The following is an 11,887-nucleotide window of genomic DNA, read 5'->3' on the forward strand; positions in this document are numbered from 1 at the left end:
CATGCTCACACTCATACATACTCACGCATACTTCAATAACATTACATGTTTAAACATTTTTCGAGAAGTAGTTTTTATTCTACCCCATTCATTTGTTAATTAAAATTATAATTCGTTAGATTCGAACACATTTACATTTAAAAAAATCATTTAACGATGTGCATGATTCCTTCTCAATTGGTGATTTTCCCTGCTTTCATGTTTTCATTTTTGGAAATTAACGATTTTCTTTTTGAATTCGTTCTTTTTGTTTATTATATAAAATTCGTTTATTTCATAATAAAAATTTAAAAATAAAATTGCACTCATACATTTTTTTTTCAAATAGGTCAGATAATTTATTTGGACATTCCAAAATTGTCTGAAAATCGTTTACGGTGCGTTTTTCCTGGATGCAATACGCGAGATCGATTGCATAATGTATCACGTGCCGTGCGATTTAAGGTTCTAAAGAAAAAGAAAATATGCATACCAAGTTTGGCAAGAACATGTGAGCGCCATTCATGTGAAATCCAATGGAATGATATTGAATTCAATAGACAAAGGAATAGATATACCGCACGACAAATCAAAGACATGCTTGAGCTACTTTTCAACTCGGAAAAAGATTCACCAGGTATTAATTAAAAATTTTTAAGCGATACGCTTTTTGCAAATAAATTTTTAAGCGTCAGTATAGTAACTTACTTTGTATTATTCAACTTTTTTTGTAGTTGGGACGCATAATACGGACACAATGGAAATATATATTGGCTTGAATAGTGACCAATTCCAGCAAGTTTCAAACGAGTTAATGCCCCACTTATTGCCTATTTTCAAAACTCCACGCAAGTCGTTAAATGCTCTTTATGTCTACTTAATGAAGTTGAGAACCAGCCATACATTGGACCAAATAGCGCCTAATTTCGATGTACATCCCAAAACAATTACATCATGGATACGTATTGTGCGTAATATTCTTCACGAAAAATTAGTTCCAATGTACCTTTATGATCGACCAAGAGCTGACCTTTTGTTGAATACCACACCACTTAGCCGTAGACTGTATGATATTGATGAAAATCATGTGGTTGTCACCATCGATGGAACATATGTGTTTACAATTAAAAGTGGTAACTATGAATTTCAAAAACAAACATACAGCGCACAATTTAATAGAAATTTGGTGAAATTCATGTTGTTCGTTACAACGAATGGCTTAATTGTAAGCTCATATGGACCATTTGAAGCAAAGAAAAATGATGCCACTATTCTCAGTGAAATTTTGGACACTCAAGCAACCATTTTTGACATTTTAATACCCGGTGATGTAGTTGTAGTAGATAGAGGATTTCGGGATTGTTTACAACAACTAAGAGGTCGGGGTTTGATCGTAAAAGTTCCCAAAGGTCAAGATAACCAATTAACTAGAGGTGATGCAAATGAATCGCGATTTGCTACAAAAACTAGATTCGTTGTGGAATGTAGAAATACTCACATTAAGAACAAATGGAAACATTTAAGTGGTGTTAAAAGTTGTTATTGGCTGCCCTATTTGAAAAAAGACTTTCAAATATGTGCTGCATTCGTAAATAGATTTTGTGATAACATTTATAGTGATGCCAATGACTGGGAGAATATTGCTTATCAAATGTTGAATCAATATAATGCACGAAATTCCCTCAATGCTATAGTTCAACGTCTTCCAAACACTGTGTTTATGAACGTTAACAACTTAACACTATTTCCGAAGCTTAATTATGACGAATTAAAGATCCTCAGCCAAGGAACATATCAAATTAAGCAGGCTCCCAGTTATTATCAAACTCACATTAAGGCGAATAATAACACATTTATTACAAAAGTTTGCATGGAGGAAGTTTGTCGAAAATTGTTCAAAGACGTTGTGGATCCTTTGCTCATCTCAATAAATTTACGGTCGCGATTTCAAGCGAATAAATTTCATAATGCATATGTTCTTTTGAATCGAAATAATGGACAATATATAGTTAATAAATATTGCTGTTCATGTAGACATGGGCTACGAACAGTTGGTTGTTGTAGCCATGTATTGCTTTTGATATGGTACACACTTTATGTTACTACAGATCATCTTCAGAAATTATTTCCATATTCGTCGCAGCTTAATAACATTTTCGACAAATGGAGTGATGATGATTACTCTAGTTCAGATTCAGATTAGAAATTAGTTCCATTTATATGTTTTGTTCGTCTCAAGCATTTGCGTTTTACCCGAATGGCTCGCTACAAGTTAGCAATCAACCAACACAAATGGAATTCAACGAGTTTGTAGTTCAAAACGAAGTTCAAGTCAAGATTAAATATCTTGTCAAAATGAAATACGCTGATACGGACACCGCTGATTCGGACTGTTCAAGTTGTTCGTAGTTTAAGACAATTTTTTGATTTCTATATTATGTTATGGAACGTTTTTTGTTTTTTACTCATAAGTAACGCCTTATAAGGCGTAGATGCTAAGTTTTTTTTTTCGATAAAAAAAATATAAAAAAATATTTATATAAATCTGAAAAGAAACCTTTCGAAAGTGCAGTGAAGTAAAACAGCTTCGATTTCGAAATAAATTACCATTTCTTTATTAATAGCATAAAATTATTTCTACATTTTGTTGTTGTTCTTAATCGTTTAATATTCATTTCGAAATTTCAATATTAATGTAGTATTAAATAGATCTAGTTGCAATGAAAAATCTACAATCCATTGATTTTCTTTTTGTTTCGTTAATTTTTCACTTGCAATAAAATAAATGCTAAAAATGATGAATTGCTGGGTCTTTGTGAAAAATGTACAAAAAAAATTAATATCAAATAATAAACAAAATAATAATTTACAAACAAAAATCACATAAAATTTGAATGCAACTTCCAAAACAAACGGTTATTGATGGAGCTTGAGTCGTACAGCGACAAACTAAAGAGATGCACCATTTTCACCCATTATTTATTTAATTTCCCTATGTTTCATTCATTTCAATAGTTCAATTTCTTATTTTTTTTATAATAAAAATTCAATTACAATTTTCATTTAAATTAATCAACATACATCTGTGTTTTGATCAGTTTCTCTTTACATTGTCTTTTTTCTTCTTCTCTTTTCTTTATTTCTAATACATTTTCTTTTTTTCTTTCCCGGCTCAATCAAAACTACAAATATATTCAACAAAAGTTGAGGCACTCCTTGTTTGTAGTGTGTATTTTTTTGTCTCCCATTTTTTTTCTCTCAAATAAATATAAAGAAATGTCTTGCATTCGATATCGCAAAATCTGATTCAACTAATTTCATTAATTTTTTCATTGAAATTAAACGAATTTGTCACATTTAAAAATTAAATTGGAAGTGAAGCATGTGTATTACATTACAATGACCATTTAGTTATTATGATTCGATTCAGCACACTAAAACTTAAAATTATACTAAAAAAACTCATCTTATTTACACATAAATACTTGCTTGTGTTTATTAAAATGCTTCAAATGATCGTTTGATAAATTCTTCAGCCCAAATTGTTTGAATCTTTTTTGGCAATGTTTTTTTTTCTCGGGGAATGGATTCCATTAGTAATTTTCATACTTGGTCGAATTAGAAATTAACAGTAAATAATTTGACAATTCGGCAGTAAAATTGGATGTATTTTAAAATGAAATTTATCGATCATAATAATAATAGATCGATGGTATGACACAAGTATTTTGTTCTCTGCTCTCTTGTTCAATTTTCAAGGTAAATTGAAATGTTTTATTTATCTTTCAAGAGACGTATGCATGTTGAAAGCTCATTTTTTTACAAATTATTATTTATTATATTTCTCTCAATAAAAATTTATATTTTTTACAATGAGAGAGCAACTTTAAGATCATATGTTTAAGGTGATGGAATGAATGCATTTGTTATTATTATCCGATGATTGTTTTTGACTTGAGTTTTTGTTTCGGTTTTTTTGGGCAGTCTTTTGTTGGCAGTTTAAACGCTTGTCTCATCATCATCAATATAACCTTTCCTCCTGCAAATAAAATTCATATACATTAATTAGATGAGAAAATGTTCATGGATTTTAAAAAATCGGAAAATGCACTAGAAAAATTCAAACCCAAGTAGAAAATTAAAAAAAAAATAAAAATATTTTGGTGAAAAATATGGGATGTGTAAAGAGACATTTTGTTTGCAAAAATCAAAAATTTATCTATAAACATGCATCATAAAACTTCGCGAAAAAAAATATCAGAAGCTATGCCGTACTCACAAAATAGAGATGGACCACTTAAGTGATTATTGACAATTTGACGAATTTCAGTAAAAGAATTATTCATTTTGTCGCTTGAATTGCTCGATGCAAGTTCCAGACTTCGTCCATCAGTTTTCGATCTAGAATTAGATTCTTTACGTGATCGTCGTCCGTGTCGATCATCTCGATGTCGTCGTTTGCTACTATTTCCATTATAACCTCTCATACACGATTGACCGTCGCTATTATAATTTGATGTTGATGTGGATGTGTGTCGAATTTGACCCTCTCTACGGTACGGACTGGAACTGGTTTTATTTGTGTTTGTACTTTTCGGCGTTGTACTCGATGCACTGATGCCAATGTGTTTTCGACTTGTTTCATATGAACCACCCGCAAAACCGCCCGGCGATCGTGGATTTGATGTGGCATTCTGTGAGCTCACCCTAACTGCTTGTGATGAATCTAATAGTGGCAACTTCCTGCCAAAACATCGCAAAAATGTATGATTCAAATTTTCCCGCACACGTTTATTGATACAATAGCCAATTAGACAGAAGAGTGTATGGAACACAACCGCTCCGGATAATAACATTGTTAGCAATTGAAAATTTTCCGATGCAGCCAATACAGCCAATACCCACATTATTCCCATCAACGGTAATGACACTACGGACAGCCAGAGAAGCGTTCTGCAAAAGGTAACAAAAAAAGAACAAAGCCAAAAAATAAATTACAACGTGTAATTTACAAGTTTATGGTGGGAAAAATTACCTCAAATTTCCGAAACCAAGCACATGGTCTTTTAACGTGAATGCCGCTTTTACCGATACAAATATTATCATCAAGTTCACCACAGACATTCCGGCTATCGGTCCGACTAACTACCACACAACCGACTCATACACTGACAACCAACAGCTGAAATTGAATGTGAAATTAGTTAGATAAAAGAATACGCAAATATTTCGAAATAAAACGTTATAAATTTCGTTATAAAAGAAACGAATTTTTCATGAAGAGGTACTTACAACAAACTATTTCCATATTCATTCACCCGAACGCCAATCGATAGTGCAACAACAATGGCCGGTGCTCCGTATCCAATTGAGAAATAAAAGCCCATCGGTCCATGATTAACGTCTCGAATTTCGGTGAGCATTCGATACAAGTGTACCCAATCAACGGTTGTCCATGCAAAAGCAGCATGCATAATGCAAACAAATCGCAATAATTTTACATGAAAATTCCGTGTCGATTAAATTGCGTCGCGATTGGAATCCAATGAAGAACAACATTTCAGCAATGAGTAACGACGGTTCGGGTATGTCGCTTGGATCAATGACATCAATTAAAACGGCATAATTGGAAATGTGTGTGCATGAACGATTGATGATAATTGGTCCGAAAAAATGAAGTTCGGTTCAAATGATTTTTTTGTGAGTGATGGTGCCAATGAGACTGATGCCTCATCGAAATTCTCTGCCGAATTTTTAATGACAATCTCAGCGCTATTCTTCAAACTGACATGATCGTCATCGCCACCGTTCACATCGTGTATCAAAATATTTATCAATTGATCGTTTGAATTGGACAAATCCTTTGTGAAAACGGTCAGATTTGAATAGCGTGGCACTGTCTGTTCTCTTTCTCGTTCTCGTTCCCGTTCCCGTTCGCGCTCCATATGGTTTGTTTCAATGTCAAGGCCCAGCATTATTTTCGACGGTACATTCGAACCACCGTCTTTTGCTGATTTTGATTGTTCATTTGTGCTCGGCACCAGAATAGCGATAGTATTGGTGTGGCAATTTTTACATCAACACCCCATCGTCGTGTAATTGTTTCATGTCTTTGTACTGGGCATAGCTAATGATTGCACGATGTTTGTCGTTCATTTGTGAATTTGTTGAATGAATGAGATCGTTACCGTCTTCGGGTGTTGTGATGCCCAACATATCCAATGGCACCATTTTTGTGTCGAATTTCTTTTTATTTTGCATGTAATTGTAGTATTTGAGGAAGGATATCATTGGCTTTTGCTTTGGATTGTGTTGTAAAAATACGCTGGTACCTGGCAAAATCACACTTTCCCGCATTTTCCGTTGTGAATTGATTTGAATGATGATTCGATTTTTCCTTGAAATATTCGGACAATTGTTTTTGTTGATAGCCAAACAATGATTCAGTGGTTACAATATCCAATCCGAGCACCAAATTATTATTCGATCCTTCGAAGTAAAAAGAGAAAGAGTAAAGATTTTGTTAAAAAAAAATTGAAAAATTAAAAGAAATAGATTATTCTATTTGTTTTTTTTTTAATTCCACTTACCTATTTCAAATGAAGAGAAAACATGAAGAAAAAACTGTCTGCATTAACGAAAAAGAGAGAGTGATGTAAACGAAAGAGCAGAGCAAGTTGTGTGAACGAAAGGAAATTTGCACGCAAAAAATATATATAAATACTGTAAAATATGTATTACTTTGTTTTATTCTATCTTGTATTATTGTGATCGCTTCAGTTGATTCTTCTGTGTGTTTAGCGTATTATTTATTACTTATTTTGATGCTGTTGTTGTCGATTTTTTCTTTGGTGTGCTATTTGACATACAAGCGCTGCTTTCAAAATATTCTTCTTCGTTGCACTTTGTATTTAAAAACATGAAAATACATTTACATACAACATTTATCATTGCCGTGATGTTGTAGATTGTTCTATATATACGTGACGTTGATGTCAGTGTGTGCGTGTAGCTACGTTTGTATTAACATTAAGACCAATTCACACTGTCACAACCGCAATGTCTGTTTTGGCATGCTCCGTAAGGATAAATAAGAATAAATTAGGAATGTGACAATCAATCGTATGATCATCATGTCTTATACGGCAAAAGGTATTTTGGTCGTAGTTGCGTTTAGTATATATAATTATAATATTTTATACTGATAAACAATTAATACCTTTTTGGGCATTTTTTCCCCTGATTATGATTATTACGTTTTTTTCGTCTTCGTAAAATCGAATCTATCTTAGTAGGTGTGCGAATGTATTTGTTTGTAACACATCAATGTCAATGCAAACATCTGATAAAATAAACGAAAATATCCAGTAAATTTTTGTGCATATATGAATCACTTGAGTGAAACGGTGGTCGGTTCAAGTTGGCGGTGTGCTGCCTTTGAACACAGCGTCCACGTAACAATTCTCTCGTCTCGCTTGTTTGTTATTATTGTTATTATTCATTTGCCATCGTGTCACGGTGTTAGTGGTGCATGTGTAGTATAATTTTGTGTGGCATTCGCTTGAGAATAAAACGGCATTACATTACAAAACACAAACACGGAAGAAATCCAGCAACAAAAACAAAAGAGACGGAGTTCTGTGTATGTTCAAGATTTTTCTGTCACTCAATCTACTTCTGTCCCTCTTACTCTTGGGTTGTTTTTTTTGTGTGTCATGTTAAGCGCGCGGTTTCACTCTAATTCTGTTATGGTTTTTCTGTTCGAGTGTGCTTTTTTTTCTCCTTTAATGTAGCATGGGTGTGTGTATATGTGAGTTTGTGTGGATGTATTTGTTTGAACACACCGAGCTAATAAGGTTGTTTGCTAGCTCGTGTTGCCCTTCATATGAGGCAACATTGTTTTCAGTTTCAATTTTATTCGGTACGTTCTCGGTTCGTTCTTACGGCCGTTACCTCTTTTTTTCTCTTTTTTCATCGTTCGTGTTTATCTACTTGTTTTTATCCTTGTTAAGTTATCTTAAAACGAATTTTCTTGCCAATTTTGCGTACAGTCGCGCTTAAAACAATCTCGATTAATCGGCTGCGGACGAAATCTGTGTGTTTTTTTACAGAAAATTATGCTAATAATAATGTAAAATTGAAAATTACAAGGGATTGCATGGTAATTTGGTGGGCGATGCATTCAAGTGTCTGTATGTTTTTTTTCTTCTCTTTTCTAATTTATCAAAAAAACGAGAACAATTTTTATGAAGATCTATGGAGAAAAAGTAAGCAACAAGTTACCAACAAGTTATCACGAGTGCAAAACTAATAATAACACAGCAACAACACATGCAAAAATCACCGCAAACCGATCAAAGTGTTTTAGTGAATCAAAATTATTGTATAGAAAAAAATTATTCGCCAATATTTGAAACTTATGGCTTTGTTGCGGTTAAATGTAAATGAGTTTATTAAATCTAGCATATAAACTCCCAGTACGGATAGAAGAAAAAAACTCATTACTATGCGCTGTAGTTTTTTTTCTATCATCTTATATCGTTCAGTGTGCTGTCTTTTTTCGCGTCTGTCGATCTGTTGTAGTTTTCGATTTAAAATGGATTTATAGTAATCGACAGTGGCAGAGGCAACGTCGACGGCGGCGGCGGCAACAACAAAATGAACAAACTTCAATTGGAATTCGCAATTAGCATGAATTCTAGTTATTTTAATGAAATAAAATCGCGAAAGCGAGTAGTAAAATACATGAACAAAATGTGTGCTCAAGTGAACATGAGATAGAGCCCATTGATTGTTGAATTAATCTGATGTTGTGGTATTTGGTGTTATTTGTCAGGGGGAAAAAATTGATTCCATCGTTGTTTGTGGTTTTTCAATTAGACGCATTCGCATAAACGAAAACAAGAACGAAAACGTCAATTTGTATTACATTTCGATCGGTCCGATCGGATCGGATATTCAATATTTTAATGCTGAAAACATTGTAAAAAATATCAAACTTCAAATCGTTTGAGTTAAACAAATTGAATGGTGTTAATCAATACAATTAAACAAAATGGAAGTTTTTAAATATGAATGTGATTTTTGTTCTATATAGCACACTATGTCCCATAGGATATAATTCTATAGTATATACTATAATTCTCAAAATACCGCTAACAAAAATAGAGAAAACGGACAGAAAAGCAAATTGCATCAATTAAGCACCAGCTATATGGCACCACTTCGGCAATACATGTAAATGAACGAGGCGTAAAAACATATCGACATTTTAATATTTCAACATCGGTATGCCGTGTAATTTGTTAAAGCGTCTTTTATTTGTTCGAAACGAGAAACGGCAACCATCCATTGATTACTATGTGGCACATAGTATATGCACAATGTACGCTTGTTTACCAAGGCATTGTTGTTCGCTTGATCGCATGCTCTCTACCAATTCAATAAAGACGACCGAGGAGAGAGAAAAAATATCACGAATAATACAGCGAAAATTCTTTTTATAACAAAATATCATGTTTCATAGATCATCGAGTTCAAACAACATAAAATGTGTCTACATTGTGCACTTACATATTTGATAGACATTTCTTTTGTTTTGAATGAAAAAAAAAAAAACAACGACGATGACGACACATGATGAGAAAAACAAAATTGGCTGTCAATCCATTTGCCGGTTTGTTGAGACGGATTGATGTGTGACAGCTAAATTGAGCATCGAAAACGAGATCGCATATATAGTGTTTCGGTGGTCATTCGGTCATTAGTTGGGAAATAATTTCAATGTGGTTTAGCTGAAAGTGGTCATCGAATTCAAATACACGCATTAATCGAATTTGACACGAATTCATTGGTTCACATCCATACATCGGTTCGCTTGGATCTAGTTTGAACGATTCGAAAATGGATTCATCGAGTTTTTTGCATCTTGGCGATATTGTGTCGCTGTACGCAGAAGGCAGTGTTTGCGGCTTTCTAAGTACGCTCGGGTAAGTTGTGATTTTTGTTTTTCATATATACGTTGTTGCCATTTAGGTTTAGTGGAAATTTTCCACTAATTAGACCAATTAAATATGTTATTGCCAATTTACGTTATTTTATTTCTAACAACATTGATTATAGTTTGGTTGAAGATGATCGAACCGTTGTTTGTCCGGAGGAAATTTAAATAGTCCACCGAAAAAGTTACGCGATTGTTTAATCAAATATGTCCGATGAATCGATATTCGGCACAGAAACAATTCTGGAATGCGGCCAAACAAAATGCACAAAATATCAACAATGGTGGAATGGGTGGATCGAGCAGTGGAAAAAATACCGTTACAAGCCTTTTGAAACGATTACATCATGCGGCAAAAATTGAAAAGAAACAAATTGAAAGCGAAAATAAGAAATTACTTGGTAATGTCGTCCCTTACGGTAGTATCGTACAATTACTTCATTTAAGATCAAATAAATATCTCACCGTCAACAAACGGTTGCCATCGTATTTGGAGAAGAATGCGATGCGCGTGTATTTAGATGCAAATGGTTATGAAGGGTCATGGTTTTATAAATTGCGTTCAACCGGTGATAATGTCGTGATCGGTGATAAGGTTATTTTGAATCCAGTACAAAAACATGTTGCCGCCAATTTTGAAATGCCCGATAATCCTGGTTGCAACGGTAAGTGCTTTTTATCTGAGTGTATCTATATCATGTTTCATCAGCAATTTCAAGAATTTGAATACGATTGTTTCTTTGCAACAAAGAGGTTAATGTGCTGAATTCGTCAACATTATGGAAAATTACACTATTTTTAAAGCACACTGACAACCAAGACGATGTTTTGAAAGGGGGCGATGTTGTGCGTCTGTTTCATGTCGAACAAGAGAAATTCTTGACAATGAACGCCTATAAGGTAAACATAAACTTCGATATTTAATTTTAAAATATACGACGATAAATGTGAAATGGTTTTTAGAAACAACAACACGTGTTTCTCCGCACGACTGGCAGAACGAGTGCAACAGCGGCAACAAGTAGCAAAGCATTGTGGGAAATTAACATTGTTCAACATGATCCATGCAGAGGCGGTGCTGGTCATTGGTAATCCTTTTTTTCACACCAAACCCCAATTATTTTTCACTCATTTGACCGTTTTTAATTTCAGGAATTCCTTGTATCGCTTCAAGCATTTGGCTACTGGATTTTGTTTAGCCGCTGAACTGGATGCATCCGCACTAGTAAATCCAAATACATCGATTGCAAATTCATCGGTAATAAATAGCGCATTGAATACACCGTTGGCACAAAGACTTGGTCTTGGAATTGATATGGAGTCGAGCCTACCATCGCATCAAGGTTCATCGCCAACATACCGCGGTTCCGGTATCATATTCAAGTGATTTAGCATCGGTATTTGAATTAGATTCAACCACAATGACTTGCATCGATTCGTTGGTGCCACAGTCAAGCTATGTGCGTATGAGACATTTATGTTCAAATTCATGGGTTCATGCCACATCACATCCGATCGATGTGGACGAAGATAAGCCGGTCATGTCAAAAGTCTGTTGTTCATTTATCAAAGAAGACAAAGAAGCGTTTGCCTTAATTCCAGTACCACCGTTTGAAGTGCGTGATTTGGATTTTGCCAATGATGCGTGCAAAGTTTTCGAAGCAATGAATACCAAATTGAAAAATGGTTCATTGACTCACAACGAACGTCGTCCTTTGATTTTGCTCGATTGTGGTCGGATATACCATCGAAAATGTCGATTGACGAGTGAGTATCTATCATTAATGGTTTTGTTTTTTACACTTATTTCAATGCCGTCTGTCATGAGCTGACACTTATGAAATCAATCACTGTCGTTTTGTAGCTATAATTCGAAAAAACAACCCGATTAGAATAAAGAAGCGGTTC

General features: G+C 34.1%; 1 protein-coding gene and 1 pseudogene across 1 annotated transcript; one reads left to right on the forward strand and one right to left on the reverse strand.

The window, feature by feature from the left end:
* Positions 1–3,978: 3,978 nt before the first annotated feature.
* On the reverse strand, positions 3,979–5,954 carry LOC116351795 (annotated as a pseudogene).
* A 3,928-nt stretch (positions 5,955–9,882) lies between these two features.
* LOC116351796 (inositol 1,4,5-trisphosphate receptor-like) lies at positions 9,883–11,366 on the forward strand. Its single transcript, XM_031783936.1, has 6 exons — positions 9,883–9,968; positions 10,015–10,126; positions 10,215–10,644; positions 10,731–10,879; positions 10,943–11,067; positions 11,132–11,366. Exons 1-6 carry the CDS (start codon positions 9,883–9,885, stop codon positions 11,364–11,366), a joined length of 1,137 nt encoding a protein of 378 aa, XP_031639796.1.
* The last annotated feature ends 521 nt before the right edge of the window (positions 11,367–11,887 follow it).

The sequence above is a fragment of the Contarinia nasturtii genome, unplaced genomic scaffold (assembly GCF_009176525.2).
Source record: "Contarinia nasturtii isolate CC-2019 unplaced genomic scaffold, AAFC_CNas_1.1 Cnas_scaffold_6309, whole genome shotgun sequence".
In the NCBI taxonomy this organism is placed as follows: Eukaryota; Metazoa; Arthropoda; class Insecta; order Diptera; family Cecidomyiidae; genus Contarinia; species Contarinia nasturtii.

What these genes read in the sequence shown, in the direction of transcription:
- LOC116351796 (XM_031783936.1), top strand. Translation starts at nt 9,883, where the DNA reads ATGGATTCATCGAGTTTTTTGCATCTTGGCGATATTGTGTCGCTGTAC. An exon ending in GGCTTTCTAAGTACGCTCGG is followed by an intron (nt 9,969 to 10,014) that starts GTAAGTTGTGAT and finishes GTTGCCATTTAG; the next exon opens with GTTTAGTGGAAATTTTCCAC. An exon ending in AGAGGCGGTGCTGGTCATTG is followed by an intron (nt 11,068 to 11,131) that starts GTAATCCTTTTT and finishes TTTTAATTTCAG; the next exon opens with GAATTCCTTGTATCGCTTCA.